Genomic DNA, 26,765 nt, shown 5'->3' with positions numbered 1-26,765 from the left:
ACACTTTCTCAAATACGCTGCATAGGCTACGCAACCGCTCAACTAGTTTTGTTTACCCATAGCAACAACGTTGCTATGCTTTGCTGGTTTAACGTGATGAGAATGGTGCTGAAAGAAATCTAGATTCTAGATTCTAGTTTTAGAAACTAATCAACTGGGCTGATCTACGAAATATTCCACTGACATGGCTGTGACATGATTTAAGCATAGGCCTACTACAACAAACTCCTGTGAAATATGTCATTTTTAATTTTATGTTTCTGCCCCACCAAAACGTAGGCCTCCTCCGCTGATGGCTTATGGCCTAATCTAATGACTGATAATCAGCGTGCCGTGGTGGCAATTTGAATGCATTTAGTGTAAATCTGGGTAATGTTGATAACCACCATGTCTCCTAATGACTTACAGCACGCGAGAATACACGAGATTTTAATTTAGTTAGCCGAATGTAATGGAAACACCGCAATTGCGAAAATTGTGATATTCGACATTAAGACAATATCGACAAAGTTTTTGCGCATATTTGTAATGGAAATGCAGCTAATGTCAAACTCCGTTTCTCAGTTGAAACGTCAGAAAATCACTGTTATAGCGGCTTTTAAACTACATCGCATTCGCCAAACGCATTGCCACATGATTATAAAAGTAATGATTGGCCTATGTAGGCTAGTATCAGACTGTGTTAAAGCACAGAAGTAAATGTTCAAACAACTTACCATCTAACAGCAACTTCTGGTGAGATTGTGTCGAAAGTTGCTCTAAGCAATGTAGGACAATGTCACTTGTGTTGATGTTAAAACAAAACAGAGAGGTTGCTCGCCCTACCTTCCTGCGCAACTGAAACACGCACATCTTGTAATTGGCTGGAGCAGTTTGTTAAGTTTCATGGTCCAGGCTACCATAGAAATCCAGTAATTGCAAGAGGTCTTCCGAGAGCACAATTTGAATTTGCTCAGCACTCTGGCAATCAGTAATGATGCTCATTACCTGTGTCCTTGGAACTGACCTGCACCAATCACATCTGTGTATCTGATAAAGGCTGGCCAGAGCTAAACAGATGACGGCAGCTCTGCAACGTCGTCTGGAATCATTCAGTAAACATTGGTCATAGTGTTATATAATTGCATGCAGTGATGTTTTAACTGCACGCTTGGTGCCGCCCTTCGAGTTGGGCCAGGCTAGTTCCAGGCTGCCCCAGGTGGTTTTTGCTGCTGTTTTCGTAGCCTGGGCTGTCCACAGACACCACTTTTGTTTTAAATTTACATTGTATTGACTGAGGAGACTGGCAGCAAGCGGAGAGTGAGATGATGTTTGTTGTTTGTGACACAAAACATTTTAGCTTTGAAATTGTGGCATCGCTTAGAACACCTTTAGGATTTCCCCCATTGCACAGAATGAGTGAAAAGAGCCTTCTTCTTTGATGTTAAAGGAACACTTCACCGTTTTTTCATATTAAACTATGTTATTCCCTTAAAGCAACACCATGTAAGTTTTGCTCTCGGGGTCCCCCTACAGTTGGGAAACGGTAATATCTTCTACTAATGTCTTAAAATCTGTCACGGTTACACCAGAAGCAAGTTAGACATACTGTAGCGTACAGTATAGGCTAGACATATTGAGGCTGCACATTAAATATTAAATTATGTGGTACTACGATACCATGTGATACATTTATAAAACTAGGCTTTCAGCTCAGGTCTGTGCACATTCTCGGTATTGGGATAATGTTGGTCATTGTTGGTCGATTACTTATTAAAACAAAAAAAACGATTACGATATTTATGAGCAATAGCGTAGCCTAATCTAGGGTGGTAATTTTTAGTGTCCTTATAACATTAAAAAAAATCGATGGTCACCAGATATTGTATGCTATGGTATTCACGTCCATAGTGGCATATATTTGCACGCCCAAAATGTTTGGAGAGGCAGAGTTCTTATAATATGATGACAGAATCTTACACGTGATAACTTTGTTTTTCAAGATAATTGTTTGGTCAGTAGCCTATAGGCGGTAGATTTACACGTTGAGCTATAACTAGCACACATGACATAACCAGCTCCCGTGCAGTTTAGTTGGCAGCATGATGACACTAGACTAGATGACAGAGCTAGGATACACATACTTTTGTTGATAAGCCGATTTCAGCAGGAGGAGTTCTCACGTCTTGGGCAAACTCGGACTGCCTGCGTTGCGTGTGATATGTATAGCTATTCCAGGTAGCCTAGCCTATAGCATACATTTCAGCATATCATCATATGAATATAATTTCATGGGTTTTATTTTTTTCAAACGCCAAAAGATCACGTAGCTCATGTTTATAAGGCATCAACTGTCTATTCAACGCTCGCACAGAATTTGAGGAAGTGGTGGGGGAAGTGTACCCTATGCCGTAAAGCAGTCGAATTTTGTAGTTCTTTTTGGGCACGGATGCGCACCCGAAATCAAAAGTTCCATAGTGCCAGTAAAAGCTATACAGACACCGTCAGGCTATGGCAGACGTGTCATTCAACCGGTTGTAAATCAATGTACCATCACAAGGGTCTTGGAAATATATTATGAAGGTTGAAAAACTCCATGGTGCTGCTTTAACTAAGACGAGTTGATATACACCTTTCACGTTCAATGCGTGCACTCACTTGCTCTGTTGCACGGCGCTACGGTGATAGCACTTAGTAGTGCTGTGCGATATGGACAAAAAGTTATATCTCGATATAGACAATCCTATACCACGATAACGATATATATCCCGATATAGAATTTCTACTTAAAATTATATATTTACATCCACACATTAATGCAAATTTTTCTTATAATTTCTAAAAAAAAAAACCTTTAACAGTTGTGGTTGTGTACAGTATATGTAATTAAGTGCCTGTCACTTTAAGAAATACGTGAGAGAAAATAATGACGTTAAACCCAATAGTAAGCCTAAATAGCCTAGATTGGTTAGCAACACACATTTGAGAGCTGCAAGTGAGCAAATCAACTTGATATTAGCCTATACTTGTGTGTTACAATAGCATCACTTAAACTTGCAGCATGTCTCACTGTTAATAGCACTGCTGCGCATACGGCATACCAGCGTGTGTGAGGGGGGGAAAGACGCACAGCCACAGGCAAGCTTTTAGGGGAGACCTGCCTTGCACGCACCGCTTCTTCAGAAGAACACAGTCATTCTTAAACGTATTGTAAAGTAGGCTAACATTAGGTGTTGTGACATTTTTTATTTCAGGGTATTGCAATACTTTTGTTGTATCGGTGCACCGTGCAACACTAGTCTTTATGCTGACGTCAAAGTTTAATTTGTTTAGGCTACTATTAGCTGCCTGCATCGTTCATTTGCCTGGCCACCCATCCCGAGTCAGTAAATTAAGTTTACGTTGCCTGCTGCCAGAAGCGGCAACGCACCTGCAGAATTACGATATAAACGGTAGAGGACTGTATCGTACGATACACATTTTTCTGTCGTACAACGATATACCGTAGTATCGCACAGCACTAGCACTTAGCTAGCCCAATGCATTCATTAGGATCCAAACAGAGATGAAGTTAGAAGCAACCAAACACTTCCATGTTTTCCCTATGAAAATACAGTTACACGAGTAGTCACACGACCAAGTATGGTGAGACAAAATAAAATGTGGTGCATTTCTAAGCAGGTAAGAGGGATAACTATATTGTGTGGCGGAATAACATTGGGAGCACTTAAGGCCGTGGCACGGTCCTCCGTCTGCGTCACGCGCACGCGGCACTGGTGAGCGCGTGACGAGAATTGCGTCATTTTTACGGCATGCGTCGCGTTTTTGAGTCGACCAAAATTTAAGACCGCGCGTCTCTTTCACGCGTAGACTGCGCATGTGTGAATCGGAACTGCTGTAAAGACGCCGCTCCAGTAGGTGGAGCACGTACAGAAATAGCGCTTAAAACTCAGCAAACAGAGACAGAAGAACACTTAAACTGGCGTTTCCTACACGCTAACGTTGTTATATGATGACAAAACATTAGTCTTTGAGTATTTTAATAGTCAGTTGTAAACAAAGACCTCCTATGTAATCCAAGTTGTGTAAATGGACTGAAGTTCGCTCTAAATATATACTTTTATCGATTATGCTAACCGTTAGCATCTCTATGGGATTTCCCATACACATTAGCCATAAGCTAACCCATTAGTTTAGCTGTAACTTGGAATGCTAGCCTGCGTGGTGTGCTGTGCCTGTTCTGGTGGATGATAAATGGAGAGATGTGAAGAACCAACTCATCAAACTTTTCAGCAGACATGAGAAAGTACTCGTGGTGCTTCTCCTCATCTAACAGCTGCATCTTTTGTGTATTTAAGTGTGGAACACTCCTTCCCTGGCTCTTCCTAGTTCAGTGGTCGCACATCCCAGAGTATCACAGTTAATTCGTAGTGCGCCGGCGCTAACCTTGATCGGCTGGCGCGCATTCAGGACACAGACATTGGAGTATGCCTCTTATACGCGTCTAAAATGACGCACGTCAAAAGTCCAGTGCCGCGTGCGCGTGACGCTGACGGAGGAGCGTGCTAGAGCCTTTAGACTCAGCGCAGTAATATCCTCACTCCAAAGTGAAACTGAAAGTGCAAGAGTGAGGATATTACTGCGCCACACAATATAGTTATCCCTCTTATTAAATCAGACGACAAAAGTCTAGCCTAGACCAAACACCTCCATGTTTTCCCTTTTAAAATACAGTTACACGAGTAGTTACACGACCAAGTATGATGAGACAAAATAAAACGTGGTGCATTTGTAAGCAGGTCAGAGGGATAACTATATTGTGTGGCGCAGTAATATCTTCACTCTTGCACTTTCAGTTTCACGTTGGAGTGAGGATATTACTGCGCAGAGTCTAAGTGCTCCCAATGTTATTCCGCCACACAATATAGTTATCGCGTTTTATTTTGTCTAACCACACTTGGTCGTGTGACTACTCGTGTAACTGTATTTTAATAGGGAAAACGTGGAGATGTTTGGTCGCTTCTAACTTCATTTCTGTTTGGATCCTAATGAATGCATTGGGCTAGCTAAGTGCTATCAGAGTTGAGCTGTGCGACAGAGCCAGTGAGTGCACGCATTGAAACGTGAGAGGTATGTATCTACTCGTCTTAGTAAAGGGAATAACGTAGTTTAATATGAAAAAACGGGTAAGTGTTCCTTTAAGATATCATGCTCACTTCAAATACTTATATCACTGACAATAGTCTGCCCAGGATATTGTCATTTCAAAAAGTGAAGTTGCAGCCCTCAACTGATGTTGATGTTTACATATTGTGTGTTTTGGCCTGATGCGCCACCCTCCAGCGAGTCAGTAGTGTTGCCAACTTCGACTCAGGAAGGAGGGGGAGGGGATGCACTGCTCTACAGTATTGTGAAAGTGATTGCAGTACCAGTTTTTGCCAAAATCCTACATACGGTTCCTTTAATTGGTGACCATATCACGCTAGTTACTTCTATATAGTAATATATGAGAAAATGATACATAGCTGAAAATTGTACTTTGCATGTGTTCAGACACCACAGAAGATGCCGGAAAGCAGCCTGCTGAGAAGCCAGAGGTTGAAGCTGTGCCTGACAGCCAACCAACCAAAGGTTTGATTTTGTTTTTGGATGTGTAAAGTATGCTATAGTATTTAATCATGTCCTTATGGTGATGATTTGACATAATGTTTTTATGAATTGTTCTTATATGGTACCATATTAAACTGTTAATCAATAGTGTTATATACATTATTCACTTTGTCGTATTGCTGTGTGCTTGCGATGGCTGAACATTATATTGTGCTTGTTTTCAGACTCAGCACCTCAGACTGTGAACAACCACACTGCTGAGAAGCCAGGGGATGAGCATGCTTCGCCTGAGACCCCGTCAAACAATAAAGAAGGTATGCTGGCGTTCCCCAGAGACAAATACCATAATGCCCATGTGATTCAGTTTACTGCATATGCGCTAATTAATCTATTGTACATTTTAAACAGGATGTAATGATTGATTTGCCTTGTAGCTGAATCCATCTCTGGCCCAACACAAACTCTTTGCATTGCTGGGAGTGCAGTTAGTCTATAGAGCAGAGGTTAGGCTAGACTTTATTGTGGCTGGACAAATTGTTTGTATAAGTTAATTACTGTGCGATCAGAGCCCCTCTCCTCTCATTTGCAGCAACCCCTCCCCACAGACCTGGTAGCCTCTTATCGAAGCAACAGCTGTGATGAATGGTCATGCAAATCACCTGAGATTGGATACAGACTGTTAGTGATAGTTTTAGATGGGTGGGCGTCTTTTTTGTTGCCCTGGATGTCCCTCCTAAAGTAGCAATAGTCCTAATAAATGACTTTCCATCCCTAATAAACTTGCATCACTGTAAGCAACTGCAAAACCTGCTTACTTGCGGCGCCATTACATAGAATGAAAGCCTATTCCGCTGTTTTTGCAAACTCAAATACGAATCGTGAGCTCTCTCTTAACACTAGAAGCGCCGCACCGTTCTGACCCACTTATACCTAGAAGCGCCGCGCCCTGGTCATTTGACCGCTTTGACGACCTACTAGAAGCGCCGTGCTGTTGTGAACTACTTAAAGCGCGGCGAGGCGGTCAAATGACCGCTGAGTCCTTAGACTGGGAGGCTTTTACTTACACATAATGATCGCTAGATGGCGCTTCGTGCACGAATCAAATCGTTTGGTCATAAATTCAGTTTGCACTAAGCCATGTGTCATTCGTGTCAGACCGTGTTGTTGATAATCTGTGGTTGTTTGTTTCATTATGACATACAGCACGTTTGAGTTATCTGTTCATGTATTTGTGTTGATTTGTGTTGTTTGAGGGAAAAGTTCTTGAACAAACCTTAAGCAAACTTGACTTTCAACTAAAATGCTCTAAAAGTGAATGTGGCTAGTTCTAATTCACTCCCCAAATTCACTTCTATTAATTTAATAGGTAGCCTATATGTTCGCGCCGACGAAAATGATCGGACCTGGTCACCTGGAACAAAGAGCCTAACAGTCTGGTTTCAATTACACAGTAGCCAGGATTTCATGCCGCATTTTACAGGCTACCGTGGCTACTTTCTAAAACAACTTTCATTCATTTAGGGAGAAGCATCTTATAGGGTCTAGCTACCTCGGAGGGAGGGAGATAGAGAGAGCTATGCTGAGCAGGCAGGCGTGAGAAGTAGCATAGGCTAATTTAAAATAATGAGTGAATGATATTCTCAGTTTTGCGAATATGTAGGCTATGTTTGCGATGTCTGCTGAAAAAAAGCTATAGGCCTATCGTTTCTACAATTTAAGCTAACTTCTATGTGAATTCGAGATTCAGCATTTACAAACACATTTTCACTTGTGTGAACAATCAGGGCTGTAGCTCACTGGTTAGAGCTTCGGCTTGAGCATCCAAGGGTTGCTGGTTCGATTCCCAACCTATTCATGTCGGAAGTCCTTTTGAACAAGGCATCAGTAAAGTAGGCTATATTCTATTCTTTTCTATTCACACACGCACGCTGGCGAATTCGAACATTCTGAAACACGCATATGCGATGAAACATTGCGCATTCTTCCACGAGTTAACAGCCAGCCTACAGCCTAGTAGGCCTATGCAGGGGACAGATAGATGGGGTGGGGGTGGGGAGGCAGTTAACTGTCCTCAATGATGCCTCGGTGATGTCTGTAGCCTAGCCCTATCTACCGCTCTGGCCTAGCCTAGACGAGTGTATGGGGGAGGGGGGATGATCGGTTTCAAATAGGCTGCAATGGATAGTGTTATGTATAGACCCCGAAGCCATTTGCTTTGAGAACGGCTGGCTGATGAAGTTGTTGGCTGGCTAGCTGGCTCAGCCAAAACCTTAATGCAGCCGCCACAGTTTTCATGACACACAATATTATTGTATTGTTTTGGACAACGTTCTGCACGTTTCACTTCAATGTAGACTGCATGCGTTCATTGCGTTGTGAACAGCGCAGCAATCTCTGGAAAGGAAACGGTGGAAGTCGCAGCAGTAGCCTAATAGCCTATCACCTGTAAATCCATATGTTCCAGAATATTTGGTTCATATCATCAATCTTTGGTTTTGGTGTTTGTGCAACCGGGCCCTGACGATTTAACAAAAGTCTGAGTAGCCCTACGTAGGAATTGGGAAAGTATGTAAGGTGAGATCAAAATCAGGCTACGTTGTTTGCTTCTTTCCCCCATGTCATTTTGTCGTCAACTCACTGTGAGTCCTGTGTATCGTAGCAACGAGCACAATACTGATGTGGTGTGTCCAGTGGGAAAATCTCATGCAGGCCTAGTTTCTAAGCCATCGTTTATTTTTTCGCGTGTCACTATGATATAATTATTTTTAGATGCAAAAAGTCTAACTGGCTTAGTCAAAGTTTGTCAGATGGCGGCTATTTGGCTCAGAAAATTATTGGCTGGCGAAATTATTTTTCGTTAATGGTAGGCCTAAACAGTATTGTGATTCATCCGTTTATTTCAGATAGGTTGTTATTAAAAACTATTAACAAAAAATAATTGTTCATCAACGTTGAAAAACGGTCAGTAAATTCAATCGATATAAGATTCTGTCTTTTGCTCCTGCCAAGATGTGAACCTGGGTCTCCAGCGTTGCAGACGGGGGTGTTAACGCTGCGCCACTTGACATTGTATAAAGGCTGAGTTAGGATAGGTGTTTGACTTAACGTAACTCAGTCAGTCCAGCAAATATGTAAGAAAATGCTTATACATTAGTCTGAGCTTTAAAAGATAGCCTACAAATAGAAGATAAGATATACAACTATGAATGTACGTAGGCATACGCGCCCTACGCACATAAATAGGCTACGACGAAAATATTTTTTACACATGTAGGCCTGTCGCAACGTTTTCAAAACAAACTCGCATTTTACCACTGTAAATCGCCTCCATAGACTATGCCATGTAAATGAAAAATAGTTATTATAATAAAGCACATATATAATACATATTGCACATATAAACGATATGTTTTATGGTAAAATATTATTCTCATGCCCGACTGACAGGAAATCCTTGCGACATCTGCTGTGAGAAAAGAGAATAGCAGCCTGGACAAACATGGCCGAACGCGAGACAACATAGTGTTTACACATAAGTGAGCGCAAAATAGCTCTAAACTAGCTTGTACCGGTGTGCTTTTGATCATGTAAAAATTCTGGGTGACAAAACACGCGTATTTAGGAAAAGTCGTGAACGTAGGGTCCTGGAATTTAATCGAGTGAAAAGATTTTTTTTTTTTTTGTAATCACTGCGGTCAAATGACCGCAGCCCGGCAGTTCTAGGTATATCTAGGTCAAACCTACACGGCGCTTCTAGTAATACGCGTCAGCGGTCAAATGACCGGCGCTTGGCGCTTCTAGTGTTAACAATCAGTGTCATGTAAATTATTCACATATCATCACCTTCTTGAAATAATACCATTTAATGGATATGGCAAAGAAATCAATTACAGAGGTGATGATGATTATTCTAGGCGTATATGTTGGGCAGTATATTATGCCTATTTAATGTTAGACATACTGTAATCATTGATTAATAACTGTAGCAAATATATTGAACTGCCTTCTAGTTCCATTCTGGTAAATGTGCTAAATTGTAAATAGCATGTAATTACAATCCAGAAACCATGAGGGTTAAAAAAAAAAAAAAAAAGCTTATTTAGTACCACTATCTGATTTCTTAGCTTAGCTTTACTTAGCTTAAGTACTTGGTGGTGTTGGCAGTATCTGGGTCTATTCATTTAATACTTCCACACCAAACAAGTTCGGTGGTACTATTTAATAATGTTTAATGGAACCGTATGTAATAAATGCATTTCAATTAATCATAAAATGGCCCTAATGTGTATATACAGAGATGACGTTAGAAGCGACCAAACACCTCCATGTTTTCCCTATTACAATACAGTTACACGAGTAGTCACACGACCAAGTATGGTGAGACAAAATAAACCGTGGTGCATTTGTAAGCAGGTCAGAGGGATAACTATATTGTGTGGCACAGTAATATCCTCACTCTTGCACTTTCAGTTTCACGTTGGAGTGAGGATATTACTGCGCAGAGTCTAAGTGCTTCCAATGTTATTCCGCCACACAATATAGTTATCACGTTTTATTTTGTCTAACCATACTTGGTCGTTTGACTACTCGTGTAACTGTATTTCAATAGGGAAAACATGGAGATGTTTGGTCGGTTCTAACTTCATCTCTGTTTGTATTCTTCATTCTCTACAGTATTGTGAAAGTGATTCTTCACTCTACAGTATTGTGAAAGTGATTGCAGTACCAGTTTTTGCCAAAATCCTACCTACGGTTCCTTTAATTGGTGACCATATCACGCTAATTACTTCTATATAGTAATTAGGGCTGGGCAACGATTACAAATTGTAATCGAGATTAATCGCATTATTTCCCTGATTAATCATGATTAATCACATTATTATATGCAAAACTCAATAATGAATTCCAAAGTAATATATAGCACATTTTTATTTTAAATGTGCTGCCATATGAACGCAAGTGCCATAGCTTTTTTTCTGCAAACATTTAACATCAGCATTTTGTTTATACAGTAGCAGTTAAATAAATGATTTAGTGTAGATCTCAACTTACACAATGTAATCAAAACAAATACAAATTTAAAGCTTATTGTACACACACTTTTTTGGTAAAACCTTTAACAGTGTGTGTGTAGTCAGATATTTCCATAATACTTGTTGTAATAAGCCTAGCCTAGTATAATGTCAAAATTATTTTTTATTCAGGCCTATAGGGGTGGGTGATATGGGCAAAAAAGAATATCTCGATACTTTTTGTGATTTTGACTATAACAATGATTAGTCGATATCCTTTAAAAAAATGTTTTTTAAAAGTCTGAGTTACTTTACAGCTCATTATTCCTGAGTAGCAACATTACTATTATAATCAATTACCAACCTGTGACTTTTTAACCAAATCAACCAATGCATTGTCACTCTATGACACATTTGTAATTCTGCCCCCACTTGTGTGTGTGGTAATGATGAAGTCTAACCAGCTACATTAGAGTAGATGGATATAGGGCAAACCAATTTCCCAAGGGAAACTCTGATGCTGAAATTCTTTTCAAACTTTTATTGTAAAACTAAGCAGAACAACAGAGTACATTTCAGTTATTTCCTTCAATGTTTTGTTAGAGTGCAGTCACGTAGGCTATCATTCCAAGTTACAGAATAGAAACTAATGCGTCATCTTATGGCTAATGTCTATAAGAAATCCCATAGAAATGCTAACGGTTAGCATAATCGATAAGTACTATATAGAGCGAACTTCAGTCAATTTACAGCTTGGGCTACATAGGAAGATGTCTTTGTTTACAACTGAATATCAAAATACTCAAGGCTAATGTTTTCTTGCCATACAACAACGTTACCGTGTAGGGAAAAAACGACTGTTTCACTTATCAATGCCACTTGAACAAAGTAGCAGCAAAACCAGCACAAAACATAAACATTAGGCGTGCGTGTGACAACGTGCACCGTGAACATGTGACTTGCTCTTGCACTGCTGCAGTCAGTGGCTTCTCTCACTTCTGTTGTACATCTCCTGATTTCGTGAACGTAGGCTATGGAATTTCAATGCGTGACGATACGCCTGTGACCAACCTGTGAGCAACAGACTTTTAGAGTATAGAATAAATAATAAAAACTGCGTTAATGCGCGATAGAATAATTATCGGCGTTAATTGATTGATGAGTTAACGTGATATTAACGCGTTAACGTGCTGAGCCCTAACAGTAATATATGAGAAAATGATACATAGCTGAAAATTGTACTTTGCATGTGTTTAGACACCAAAGAAGATGCCGGAACGCAGCCTGCTGAGAAGCCAGAGGAAGCTGTGCCTGACAGCCAACCAACCAAAGGTTTGATTTTGTTTTTGGATGTGTAAAGTATGCTATAGTATTTAATCATGTCCTTATGGTGATAATTTGACATAATGTTTTTATGAATTGTTCTTATATGGTACCATATTAAACTGTTAATCAATAGTGTTATATACATTATTCACTTTGTCGTATTGCTGTGTGCTTGCGATGGCTGAAAATTATATTGTGCTTGTTTTCAGACTCAGCACCTCAGACTGTGAACAACCACACTGCTGAGAAGCCAGGGGATGAGCATGCTTCGCCTGAGACCCCGTCAAACAATAAAGAAGGTATGCTGGCGTTCCCCAGAGACAAATACCATAATGCCCATGTGATTCAGTTTACTGCATATGCGCTAATTAATCTATTGTACATTTTAAACAGGATGTAATGATTGATTTGCCTTGTAGCTGAATCCATCTCTGGCCCAACACAAACTCTTTGCATTGTTGGGAGTGCAGTTAGTCTATAGAGTAGGGATGCACCGATCCGACTTTTTCAGTCTCGATACCGATACCGATGCCCGGGCTCTGCGTATCGGTCGATATCCGATACCGATCCGATACCATTGTTAATTAATAAATACCTCACCATGTGGAAAAGACTATAAGCATCAGGCTTGACTTAAACATTCTTTCCCTAACTAAACATTACTTTCCTAATAAAAAATCTAACAAAATAACACTTAGATATAAAGGTAATGTATTATTATTATTATTATTATCATTATCATCATCATTATTGATTGCATTACAGTTGTGCACCAGCAGCAACTTGGAACAGCATTCAAATTCAAGTGTACAGTTATTACTAAATAATAAATCTAACTAGCTGACATGAAACTTAACAAATGCATCCATCAAAACAATTTTGCAGATAAAAATCCCATATTAGTGACATACATTGAAACACCCCTGCCAAAATGGTGTCACCCGCGAAACCCCTCTATTTACTCATAGTGGTACGGTCCCGCAGTTTCCCCACGATAAACTAATTAGTTCACACGGAGTTTGAATGGTGGTAAACGGCACTTGAAGTTGTACGTTTTATCTAATAAATGAGAAGTTTTTAACAGCCAATTTGAACATTTGCATGTCTTGATACCAAGAACAGTTTATACAGATATGAGATGAAAATGACAATGTGTTTAGTTTGAGTAGTCTATTTTGTGTTGACACATTACATTAGGCCTACACTACACATTAAACGTGTTGCCTAAATGCAACAAAACGCATGAAGATCGTAATTAATCTATGACAAATGGAGGTTAGTATAGACATTCTTTTGATCCTTTGACATACATTTGGTATCTGTATTTATCCCATCCGTGAATTTAAACACTCAGGGCCAGATGTACTAACGTTTTGCGCCCATTGCAGGCGTAACGTGCGCGTATAAACATGGGGATGGTATGTACAAACACGCCGCAATGAGAGAAACGCGCAAACTGCCTGCCATGGGAGCTGAGAATGGCTATTAGCGCTTTTCCGTGTCATGCATATTAATTCCTGGGCGGATCAGCTGAAAATGGGTGTAACGCGCAAGTACAGGGGAGGAGAGGTGCTGATAGCGATTGATTAAGTATTCCGCCTTATGTATGAAAACAGCGCACGTCTACTTTGCGTTGAAAAACGTCCGCCTTCTGAAAGCAGGTGCAATCCAAATTGCGGTTAAATGCGTCTATTAGAAAAACGTTTAGAGTCAGCTGAATCAATATTCAGAGCATCAGTTTTCTTCATTACACTATGTCAAAAGCAACCTTAACTTTTGTTTGCCTCTCTAAAATCGTATTTTCTCTTTCACGACATAGCCTACACTTCCCAATCTGTTAGACAGGCATTACTGTAAGTCATATCCGTATAGTCTACCTGCATTAAATAGTTCACAAGTATTTTTTTAAGTGGATTAGTAGAACTTCTAGGCCTACTCTGTCTGTCGCTGCTCATTGACATCTCTTTGTATCATGTATGATCGCTAAACTTGGATTCTTTTTAGTATTGCAATATTCAACTGCGCTTGTGGTTCACGCAACTAGCGCTGTAGAGGGGGCGGAAACGGGCGGGGATGACCGCAGTTAACGTAATGAAGTGACAGCTTAGTAAATTCCACGCAATATAGCCAAGCACAGCGTTCGCATTCTGCGTTTACCAAAACTCGCTGTTAGCGCTGTGTTAGTACATCTGGCCCTCAGAGCACACAGTGAGGTGATGACACTCAACCCGCAGCAGTGAGCTGTCTGCTACATCGGCGCTAAATGGCATGGTTGAGCGTCATGGCTCAGCCTTTTTTTAAACTAAATTAAATTCGGATCGGCCCATGGATCGGCTCATTTTTTCCGATCCCCGATCCAGCTATTTTGTTCATATCGGGGCCGATATCCGATCCAAATATCGGATCGGTGCATCCCTACTAGGGATGCACCGATCCGACTTTTTCAGTCCCGATACCGATACCGATGCCTGGGCTCTGCGTATCAGTCGATATCCGATACCGATCCGATACCATTGTTAATTAATAAACTGTATACCTCACCATGTGGAAAAGACTAAAGGCATCAGGCTTGACTTCATTCTTCATTCTTTGCCTAACTAAACATTACTTTCCTAAAAAAATCTAACAAATAACACTTAGATATAAAGGTAATGTATTATTATTATTATTATTATTATTATTATTATCATCACCATTATTGATTATATTACTAGTATTGAAAATAAACAGTTGTACACCAGCAGCAACTTGGAACAGCATTCAAATTCAAGTTCACAGTTATTACTAAATAATAAATCTAACAAAAAAAAACAATTTTGCAGATAAAAAATCCCATATTAGTGACATACATTGAAACACCCCTGCCAAAATGGTGTCACCCGCGAAACCCTTCTATTTACTCATAGTGGTACGGTCCCGCAGTTTCCCCACGATAAACTAATTAGTTCACACGGAGTTTGAATGGTGGTAAACGGTAGAAGTTGTATGTTTTATCTAATAAATGATAAGTTTTTAACAGCCAATTTGAACATCTGCATGTCTTTATACCAAGAACAGTTTATACAGATGAGATGAAAATGACAATGTGTTTAGTTTGAGTAGCCTATTTTGTTGACTGTTACACATTAACGTGTTGCCTAAATGCAACAAAACGCATGAAGATCGTAATTAATCTATGACAAATGGTGGTTAGTATAGATATTCTTTTGATCCTATGACATAAATTTGGTATCTGTATTTATCCCATCCATGAATTTAGACACTCAGAGCACACAGTGAGGTGAGGCACACTCTAACCCGCAGCAGTGAGCTGCGCTAAATGGCTGGTTGCGCGTCATGGCTCAGCCTTTTTTGAGACTATATTAAATTCGGATCGGCCCATGGATCGGCTCATTTTTTCCGATCCCCGATCCAGCTATTTTGTTCATATCGGGGCCGATATCCGATCCAAATATCGGATCGGTGCATCCCTATCGTGAACGTAGGCTATGGAATTTCAATGCGTGATGAGACGCCTGTGACCAACCTGTGAGCAACAGACTTTTAGAGTATAGAATAAATAATAAAAACTGCGTTAATGCGCGATAGAATAATTATCGGCGTTAATTGATTGATGAGTTAACGTGATATTAACGCGTTAACGTGCTGAGCCCTAACAGTAATATATGAGAAAATGATACATAGCTGAAAATTGTACTTTGCATGTGTTTAGACACCAAAGAAGATGCCGGAACGCAGCCTGCTGAGAAGCCAGAGGAAGCTGTGCCTGACAGCCAACCAACCAAAGGTTTGATTTTGTTTTTGGATGTGTAAAGTATGCTATAGTATTTAATCATGTCCTTATGGTGATAATTTGACATAATGTTTTTATGAATTGTTCTTATATGGTACCATATTAAACTGTTAATCAATAGTGTTATATACATTATTCACTTTGTCGTATTGCTGTGTGCTTGCGATGGCTGAAAATTATATTGTGCTTGTTTTCAGACTCAGCACCTCAGACTGTGAACAACCACACTGCTGAGAAGCCAGGGGATGAGCATGCTTCGCCTGAGACCCCGTCAAACAATAAAGAAGGTATGCTGGCGTTCCCCAGAGACAAATACCATAATGCCCATGTGATTCAGTTTACTGCATATGCGCTAATTAATCTATTGTACATTTTAAACAGGATGTAATGATTGATTTGCCTTGTAGCTGAATCCATCTCTGGCCCAACACAAACTCTTTGCATTGCTGGGAGTGCAGTTAGTCTATAGAGCAGAGGTTAGGCTAGACTTTATTGTGGCTGGACAAATTGTTTGTATAAGTTAATTACTGTGCGATCAGAGCCCCTCTCCTCTCATTTGCAGCAACCCCTCCCCACAGACCTGGTAGCCTCTTATCGAAGCAACAGCTGTGATGAATGGTCATGCAAATCACCTGAGATTGGATACAGACCGTTAGTGATAGTTTTAGATGGGTGGGCGTCTTTTTTGTTGCCCTGGATGTCCCTCCTAAAGTAGCAATAGTCCTAATAAATGACTTTCCATCCCTAATAAACTTGCATCACTGTAAGCAACTGCAAAACCTGCTTACTTGCGGCGCCATTACATAGAATGAAAGCCTATTCCGCTGTTTTTGCAAACTCAAATACTAATCGTGAGCTCTCTCTTAACAATCAGTGTCATGTCAATTATTCACATATCATCACCTTCTTGAAATAATACCATTTAATGGCAATGGCAAATAAATCAATTACAGAGGTGATGATGATTATTCTAGGCGTATATGTTGGGCAGTATATTATGCCTATTTAATGTTAGACATACTGTAATCATTGATTAATAACTGTAGCAAATATATTGAACTGCCTTCTAGTTCCATTCTGGTAAATGTGCTAAATTGTAAATAGCATGTAATTACAATGCAGAAACCATAGAGGGTTGAAAAAAAAAAAAAAAGCTTATTTATAACCACTATCTGATTTCTTAGCTTAGCTTTACTTAGCTTAAGTCCTTGGTGGTGTTGGCAGTATCTGGGTCTATTCATTTAATACTTCCACACCAAACAAGTTCTGTGGTACTATTTAATAATGTCTAAAGGAACCGTATGTAATAAATGCATTTCAGTTAATCATAAAATGGCCCTAATATGTCAGTAGACATTAAAGGAACACTTCACCGTTTTTTCATATTAAACTACGGTATTCCCTTAACTAAGACGAGTTGATACATACCTCTCACGTTTCAATGCCTGCACTCACTGGCTCTGACACGCGGCGCAACTTTGATAGCACTTAGCTAGCCCGATGCATTCATTAGGATCCAAACAGAGATGAAGTTAGAAGCGACCAAACACCTCCATGTTTTCCCTATTAAAATACAGTTACACGAGAAGTCACACGACCAAGTATGGTGAGACAAAATTAAACGTGGTGCATTTGTATGCAGGTAAGAGGGATAACTATATTGTGTGGCGCAGTAATATCCTCACTCTTGCACTTTCAGTTTCACGTTGGAGTGAGGATATTACTGCGCAGAGTCTAAGTGCTCCCAATGTTATTCAGCCACACAATATAGTTATCACGTTTTATTTTGTCTAACCATATTTGCTCGTGTAACTGTATTTTAATAGGGAAAACTAGGGGTGCAACGGATCATCATTGATCCGTGATCCGTTCGGATCAGTATATTCGGTTCGGCACACACATGATCCGCGGATTGATTTATAATAATTATTAATAATAATGTCCGTGTGTTCTTTTGAAGTAACATGCGTGTCCACAAGGCATGCTTCTAGTCCCTTCCTACAGAGCCGTAGGCTCTGCTCCCCTAGCCTGCCTGCGCGTCTTTTCTGCTCTCACACACGTTATTAGCGGTCATGCCATAACCAGCAATACATGGCTGCTAGTTTAAGTGCTGATGTGGCTGCACAGCAGCAACACAATAATAGCCTAATATCAAGTTCGTTTGTGCACATTTACCTCTCAAGTTTGTTGCGCACCTACCTATGCTATGATATTTAGGTAATTTAGGCTTAGCCTACTGTTGGGTTCAATGTCAGCAATAAGCTATGCAACCTTGGCTAACTTGTACATCTGGAGATAGCTTGTGCTCACTAAAATCATAAAGGAGCATTGCAAGACACTCATCTCTTTTATGATCCCAGAAAGATTTTCTTCGACTTGTTAGTTTTATTAACATGTATTTTATCTAATGAAATATCCTCGTCATCATGCACTATATCCAACTTATTTTCTCAAGAATAAAACCGTGAGAGACTGAAGCCTAATTACCCTCACGTATTTCTTAAAACGACAGGGACTCAATTACACACACCTCCTATGCGCACTCCTACACACCACATTAAAGATAGCTAAATCAGTACACAAATGACTAAACATTTGTAGCTACTAGTAATTATGCAGATTGTGTGTGGAGGGTCAAGCAGAATCTTGGATGGCCACTGGTGTGAATGATCACACAATATTCAATATAAGGTGATTAAACATCAAATCAACTAAAATTGTAAAAAAGCATCGAAAAAGTCATTCTTGACTTAGTATCGGTATCGAAACAATAACTTTGGTATCGTGACAACACTAGCCTACTTTAAACACATGCTGAAAGTGCTTGAGCCACGTTACAACATCCCGTCAAAGACAAAACTATGTTTATTTGTCTTGTCTTGTCTTTTTTTTTTTTTTTTTTGCTGATCCGAAAAATGATCCGATCCGTGACTCTTGATCCGAGGAACGATCCGAACCGTGACTTTTTCGATCCGTTGCACCCCTAGGGAAAACATGGAGATTTTTGGTCGCTTCTAACTTCATATCTGTTTGGATCCTAATGAATGCATTGGGCTAGCTAAGTGCTATCAAAGTTGAGCCACGCGCCAGAGCCAGTGAGTGCACGCATTGAAACGTGAGAGTTACAGTTAAGCCCAAAATTATTAGCCCCCCTTATGAATTCAGACATAATCCTTTGTTTATACATGAAAATGACCATTTCCAAAAATGTGCCTAGTTTATATGATTACAGAAGCGCAAAGACAGTATGCCCCCAAAGTTTGATGACCATTGTTTACTCATGCTTTGATTTGAGACAAGAAAAGCAAAAATTGACATGTTCAAAATTATTAGCCCCCAGACCATTAATAGTCAATAGTGTAGCCTTTCTTTGCTTCAACTGACAACAACTTCTTTGAATAGTCTTTTACTAGGTTGGCACATATCTCTTAAGCACTCTTTAGCTCCAGCTTGTTCAAACTGCATGGTTTTCTTGTATGGACTCTTGCTTTAAGCACGTGCCACAGATTCTCAATGGGGTTGAGGTCTGGTCTCTGTGTAGGCTATTCCAGCACCTTGATTTTGGTATCCTTTAGGGCGTTTTAGACCACTCTTCACTATGCTTTGGGTTATTATCATGCTGAAGGACCTGGTGGTGACCTAAGCCTAGACTAAGAGTAGGCCTCTTGATGTTATCCCTCAAAAGGTCAACATAATCTTTCTTTTTCATGATCCCATGCACCCAAACAAGGCTCCCTGTGCCTGAGACAGCAAAACAGCCCCATTACGTGATGCTCCTACCACCATGCTTCACTGTGGGAACTGTATTTTTATGGTTGTAGGCCTTCCCTTTTTTCGCCAAACATAGGCAACATCCATGTGCCCAAACAGCTCCAGTTTAATGTCATCAGACCAAAGGACAGTTTTCCAAAACTCATTTTTAGCTTTTAAATGTGCATGGGCAAAGTACAGTCTGACTTTGAAGCGCCCCTTTTGGAGTAAGGGGTTTTTCTCAGCCGATAACCTTGGAGGCCTCCACAATAAAAATCCCTCGCTACTGTCTTCCTCAAGACTTTAACCCCAGAGGTCTCAAGGTCAGCAACTATCATTTTGGCGGATGTGCAGGGTTGCTTGCTAACATCCCTGATGATTTTTCTCTCTAGATTGAGATATTTAGCATTTTCATCCACACTTAGGTTTGTTATGCACAAACTTGGAACTCTTTGTACTTTGTAATGATGCCTTGCACGGCTGTTCTACAGACTGTGAAGCATCTAGAAATTACAGTATAGCCTTTCTCCATATTATAGGCCTCAATGATGTTCTTTCTGAGGTCCAGACAGATTTCCTTTATCTTCAGTATGCCTGTAAAGGCAGTCCCCTCTCAGACAGGTGTTCAAGTGCCTGTAGGCCTGTTCCTTGAAGTCTTTAGGTAAACAATCAATGCTGGTTTGGTGTTCAGGTGTTGTCTGGACATTAACTAACTGCAAAGGTGTGGCTTGAAAGGTGACAGGTTGGTCGTGTGCGTTTAAAAGCAAAAAAATCACATGGGGGCTATTCATTTTGACCACTCCACTTTTCACACAATTTGAGATTAAGCATTCCTAATAATATATTAACACTCCAAAATGCACCAGATTCTACATAATAACACTGGCGAATGTTGGATTTTTAAAATTTGATCAGGGATGAAAAATTTAAGGAGAATTTTAGAGTAATGTTCCAAAATTTCAGGGGGGCTAATAATTTTGGGCTTAACTGTATGTATCAACTAGTCTTAGTTAAGAAATCATGCTCACTTCAAATACTTATATCACTGACAATGGTAGTCTGCCCAGGATATTGTAATTTCATAAAGTGAAGTTGCAGCCCTCAACTGATGTTGATGTTTACATATTGTGTGTTTTGGCCTGATGCGCCACTCTCCAGCGAGTCAGTAGTGTTTCGGCATCCGGGTTGCCAACTTCGACTCAGGAAGGAGGGGGAGGGGATGCACTGCTCTACAGTATTGTGAAAGTGATTGCAGTACCAGTTTTTGCCAAAATCCTACATACGGTTCCTTTAATTGGTGACCATATCACGCTAATTACTTCTACTGTATATAGTAATATATGAGAAAATGATACATAGCTGAAAATTGTACTTTGCATGTGTTCAGACACCACAGAAGATGCCGGAAAGCAGCCTGCTGAGAAGCCAGAGGTTGACGCTGTGCCTGACAGCCAACCAACCAAAGGTTTGATTTTGTTTTTGGATGTGTAAAGTATGCTATAGTATTTAATCATGTCCTTATGGTGATAATTTGACATAATGTTTTTATGAATTGTTCTTATATGGTACCATATTAAACTGTTAATCAGTAGTGTTGTATAAATTATTCACTTTGTCATATTGCTGTGTGCTTGTGATGGCTGAAAATTATATTGTGCTTGTTTTCAGACTCAGCACCTCAGACTGTGAACAACCACACTGCTGAGAAGCCAGGGGATGAGCATGGTTCGCCTGAGACCCCGTCAAACAATAAAGAAGGTATGCTGGCGTTCCCCAGAGACAAATACCATAATGCCCATGTGATTCAGTTTACTGCATATGCGCTAATTAATCTATTGTACATTTTAAACAGGATGTAATGATTGATTTGCCTTGTAGCTGAATCCTTCTCTGGCCCAACACAAACTCTTTGCATTGCTGGGAGTGTAGTCAGGCTATACATCTCTAGAAAACTATTTCTGGGAAAAATGAGACAGAAAACCTACCATCTAACTTAAGCATCCTCAAGCTAATCACAGATTGGAAAAGGGACCTGCTGTTCAAGTCAGGCCAGGGAGGGAGAAAGAGGGAAAGGGGAGGGTGGGGGACTTATCTTACCTGTCATTTTTTTCACCAGTATCTGTCTATTTAGCTTAACTCTTCTGTGGGTTTGACTCCATCTAGATCCGTTCATGTAACACTTCCACATAAAACATGTTCTATAGTATTTCATACTGTTTGTTAGCCTGACGTTGTCATACTCACGAATATGAGTCTGATATTTATCCATTGGGGCGTAATTATGGGCCTTGTTTCAACCGGTACAGGGTGCTTGACATTCTTATATGACACAGTGTTAAGTAGGACCTCTCTGTTTCACATTGTCACATCACATTGTGTTCTTGTAACGGCTGAAATTGGTATTTTGCTTGTTTTTAGAACCAAGAAAAAATGAAGGAGAGTGATATTTCAAATGTAATAATTTCCAACCTGCTGTATATGCACTGTACTGTATATAAAGCTATCGTTAAACCTATAAGCTATGGTAAATTCTAATTATGATGTGATCTTTATGTAGAAAATATTGTTTTTGAAGCCTGTTACGTTTTGTCTTGTAGCCGTTTGAACAGGAAGGGAGCTGAAGAGGAGGAACTGTGCCAAGGCATGTCCCTGTGGATTAATATCATTTTATATTCTGCCTTGTTACTTATTTGGCTAAAGCCCAATGATAGTTATCCTGGAACAAATGACTTCAAATGATCTCATTATGAGCTTAAATGTGAATGTGTTGAAGATGCTACATCATTGCTACACCAATGCACCACAGAAGACATACTTTTGTCCCTTTTTGTTTGTTTTATTCATTTTTAAAAAGAAGGCCCCACATTTGATACATAATTGTACGGATGGTATTGAGACATTCTTCTATTTGAAACAAGAATGCTAGCCAATGAATACAGCCAATAAGACAACGAACTATATGGACATGGACCACCTCCAGAAGCAATGTCTTTGCTTTGCTCCAGCTGCTCCAAATGATACACAAACACACAAACTAACACACATGCAAGGAATTCAGAATTTGGGGGGTTAAGAGACAGAGGGATTTAGCCTCGATATCTTACTGTGGTCAGTGATATTAATGCTTTGGCATGCTCCAATACTAATATCATTTTATGAATATTTTGATTCCAAATATGTGCATACGTATGTACAAACATGTATATACTTACTGTATGTACACATTTATGAATCACTGTATTTGTGGATTTATTATTGTATGTGTGGTTCATGAATGAGACGACTGAATGGTCTGTCATTATTTATGTCAGCAGTATTTGTACATTTTTATTTGAACATTTTGTTGCGTGTGTGGGGGGGGTGGGGGGGTTCGGGAGTTGTCATTTTGGATGAATTTCACCACTAGCAATATTTAGATAGATAGACAGATTTTTGTATTATAAAATCTTGTAATAAAAAGTGCTGCAGCACTGAATGTACAGTACAGTATCTGTGAGACATATTTTCCCAAAGGTCAGAAGGTCTTGCCTGAGCCACAGGAGACCATTTCAACTGGTTATAACCTGCTGCCAAGGGGTCTGTTGTGTACAGCCAGATTGTGTTTTCAAACTGTTAGTGATTTGTTAGTGATTTTTAAGAGGTTTCATGTTGCGAGCAGGCTAACCCTGCAGTCACACAATCTACAAAGCTGCAGAGTACCATTCATTTTCAACAGTGGACGTTTGCCAGAGACAAGCGACAAGCTTGCTGCTGTCGCGAGCAAGGCGGGGCCAAAATAGACAAGAAGGCTATTTTATGCAAATGTTGAGCGAAGCGGCAAAGCGACTACCAATCGGATTGAAGGCAGCGTGACTTTCCTTGTTTGAAAGTAAAGTTGAACATTTTATATAAGATAGCGGAGCTAACTAATCGAAGGCAGTATTTCTGTACGAATAAGTAAGTTCAGGATTTGATGCCTTATGAACTTCAAAGTCCAAAAAATCAAAATCAAGTCAAAAAATATATCTGAAGGTATGTACAAGCTATCGGTCAGCCACCTATCACGCAGAAATCGTTAGCCATCAATCACCCGCAAATCACCTCCCCACTCAACGACAAGTTGGTGGAGTTGTCGCTGTCTCTTGTAGCCTGTGTGACTGTAGGGTAAGTATATAAATATGTGTGCCACGCTGTCTGTATATAAGTCTGTATAAAAGTGTGTGTGTGTGTGTGTGTGGGGGGGGGGTTGTTGTTGTTTTTGCTACATCCATTGCATGTTTTTTGTTTGCGTGTTTGCAACAGCAGACTACTGAATTATACAAATGCCCATTATCACAGCATCAGATAAACTAACAGTCTTAAAATAAACACCACACACACAGAGACGTAGCACCTTCCTTTCCTTTCGCTCACTCTTTTTTTTTAAAATTGTATTCCAAATGTATATATTTTTTTAATCTACTAACTGCAATTATAGTTTAAATTAAATATGTATATTATCTACAACTATTGGGGTTTGTTTTTGCTAGATTTCTCATGTCCCTGGCCCCTATCTCTTACACTTCCCTATGTTGCCACAGATACAGATAGATTAGATCCTGCTCCTCTGTCTTAGACAACAGACAGGCCACAGATAGATTAGATCCTGCCCTTCTCTCATGGACAACAGATAGCTTAGCTGTCTTAGACAACTGACAACTGACAGGCCACAGATACAGTAGCTTAGCTCCTGCTCCTCTGTCTTGGACAACTGACAGGCCACAGCATACTGTATATTCCTGCCCCTCTGTCTTAGACAACAGACAGACCACAGATAGCTTAGCTCCTGGCCTCCTCTCTCGGACAACAGACAGGCCACAGATAGCTTAGCTCCTGCCCTTCTCTCTTAGACAACAGACAGGCCACAGATAGCTTACATGTAGCTCCTGCCCTTCTATCTTGGACAACAGACAGGTTACTGAAGTTAATGCTCATGAATCAAATTAAATGCAGGGCAGCAGCCATGCTGCCCTCATTACTAGTGGTAACAGACAGGCCACCAGTGACCTGAAAGGCCTATATGTGCCAAATGATCAATGCATATCATGATGAATTTGACTCTGGGTCAGCCAGGCCCAGTAGCTGTTTGTTTATCATGTTTAATGTGCAATATTGTTTTTCTAATTATGCTGATGAACAGACAGACAGACTTTGGTTTTGGTTTGTTTTTTTGCTGACATAGTTATTTGTATTAGTGATCATCTGATCCAGGACCTTGATATCTCTCCCCCCAAAAGAGCAAGGCATTGCAGCATTTGTTAGTGGAGTTGAGCAAACACATTACACAACATTACTCTGAAAGACTGCTATACATAGCCGTGTTTGAAAGCAGGAGACCACAAAACAAAATGTGCTCCATATTCCATTTCCTTCCTTTTTTCATATGTTAGGCTATGAATTTCTTTTTAAATGTATTATATTACCACAGTATGACTGGAATGGAGCATGTGTATTATAGCTTGAGGAAAGGACTGTCAGATCTAAAGTAAATTAGGTACCAACAGACATTGTTTTGGGACTGCAGTGTTCCTGTCAGACTGGTTTAATTCCATTTTTGCAAGACAAGCACATTTCACAGGAGTGCAAAATGTGAACTGTGATATTTCAACCTCCAGGGGTGTAACAATCTTCAGTATAAACAGTGATAGCGATGGTGCTTTGAAATTCTTGATTTCATACATAGGCCTAGTTAGAATTGACGAGCCATCTGTCTTTCATGGTTGGTTGGTTAATTTCATTCTTGTGCTTTTTAGTGCTTACATTTGTGACGATAGCAATTGCACAAATACTGCTCAGGAGAGGAATTTGAGTCACTGGAGAGGGGGTGTGGGTCATTCGGGATGGTATGCTGTGTGCTGAGCGAAGTCTGATGGGTGCAGCTGGTTTCAAATTACCGCCAATGCTCCAGGCATTCATGTTTAGGGGTAGAGCAGTCATGATCAGCAGCGTCCTCCGAAACAAGAGCTGTGGGCGTAGGCCTGCTTTACTATCTTGGAACTTACAATCGTGTCACATTCAAGACGTGAAACACCCTTAAACACAACAAACTAAGAAAACACGAGAGATTTTTTGTTTTATGTCTTCCTGAGACTGAATGTAGTGGACATCTCAGTGGTCAGTTTGAATTGTGTCGTCATATGGAAAGCCAGAGTGACCGAGCAAAAGTTGGGGCTTTCATCTTCATGTTGTCCCTAACAGCACTGGCACACAGTCATGCTGAAATCCTGCATGCATTGCTTTTGACCAACACTGCACCACTGCATGAATCTGGCACCCGATGTCTCCGAATTAGGATTCTGTCATAACGCCCCCACCCCTCACAGATGTGAAGGCTGCAGCTCACGCCCACGCATGCAAGTTAGGATGTTGGAGAGCTGTGATTCATGTATTTGGCGCCCTGCCCTAGCCATGAGGTAACTCACTTCTCCCCGCCCCAGGGCAAGCTCTGATATCCTTGGTTCATTTCAGCTATATAATCTCCAAATAGGTTATTCAAAGACTTTCATGAAGTAATGCATTTACACCACTTTGCCTGTGCTTGACTTTATAACGTTAAGATTAACACAGCTGCCAAATTAGTTCTGTATGTCACTGCATGGAAACTCACTTGGTATTGTGCTGTATGCATTACTTCCTGAAAGTCTTTGAATAAGCTATTTGGAGATTATAGCTGAGAGGGCAATGGGACATAAATTACAGTTGAGACAGGTGCTTACTAATCAGCAGAACTAGTCATTAACTCAGTTTACAAAATTAGACTGACTAAAAGTGTTTTGGGTGTATTTTAGTTGGCAGTCCAACATTTGCATTAGAGAGAGGCTCTGTCGAGCTTGTTGGAGAGGTCCCAGTTGTGGCTGTTGTGTCAGTTTTGTGGTTGTGGAACAACAACAAGGTGGCAGAGTGGGAAGATGGCAATGAACAGCCATCCTATTACTCTACATCTCAACATGCGGCTAAACTCAACATGGAAACCTGGGCTCTGACTACTGTATCTCAGACCTGCAAGATAGCAGCGATGGCACATACACGCTTCAAATCAACAATGTGGAAACAAAAAAGATGTTTCATCTAGTAGTTGTGGGTAAGTGAAAATGGTTTCATTAGTTTTTCCTTAAAATCCATGCTTTACATACTAAATCATGTTCAAATAATCATTTAACTACAAAATGTAACACTAGCATAGCTGCTAACTGTGCTAACTTTACATAGCCCATCCTACACACCTCGTTGTACTCTTTTGTCCAGAATCTGTCCCTAGGCCAGTGATCTCTTAAGGA

At 40.2% G+C, this 26,765-nt stretch overlaps 1 protein-coding gene across 1 annotated transcript in view; it reads left to right on the top strand.

Moving 5' to 3' along the window:
* The window catches only part of LOC134078715 (uncharacterized), a 33,105-nt gene extending 9,147 nt beyond the window's left edge, over positions 1 to 23,958 (top strand). The window contains exons 8-16 of the mRNA XM_062534837.1: positions 5,533 to 5,610; positions 5,814 to 5,903; positions 11,859 to 11,933; positions 12,137 to 12,226; positions 15,640 to 15,714; positions 15,918 to 16,007; positions 20,858 to 20,935; positions 21,139 to 21,228; positions 22,068 to 23,958. Of these exons, the coding sequence (XP_062390821.1) occupies positions 5,533 to 5,610; positions 5,814 to 5,903; positions 11,859 to 11,933; positions 12,137 to 12,226; positions 15,640 to 15,714; positions 15,918 to 16,007; positions 20,858 to 20,935; positions 21,139 to 21,228; positions 22,068 to 22,075 (674 nt within the window). The 3' untranslated portion in view covers positions 22,076 to 23,958. The remainder of the gene's footprint in view (positions 1 to 5,532; positions 5,611 to 5,813; positions 5,904 to 11,858; positions 11,934 to 12,136; positions 12,227 to 15,639; positions 15,715 to 15,917; positions 16,008 to 20,857; positions 20,936 to 21,138; positions 21,229 to 22,067) is intronic.
* The last annotated feature ends 2,807 nt before the right edge of the window (positions 23,959 to 26,765 follow it).

This window comes from Sardina pilchardus, chromosome 4 (genome assembly GCF_963854185.1).
Source record: "Sardina pilchardus chromosome 4, fSarPil1.1, whole genome shotgun sequence".
Lineage (NCBI taxonomy): Eukaryota > Metazoa > Chordata > Actinopteri > Clupeiformes > Clupeidae > Sardina > Sardina pilchardus.
Note: the sequence above shows the minus strand (reverse complement) of the source record. Positions and strands in the feature narration are given on the sequence as shown.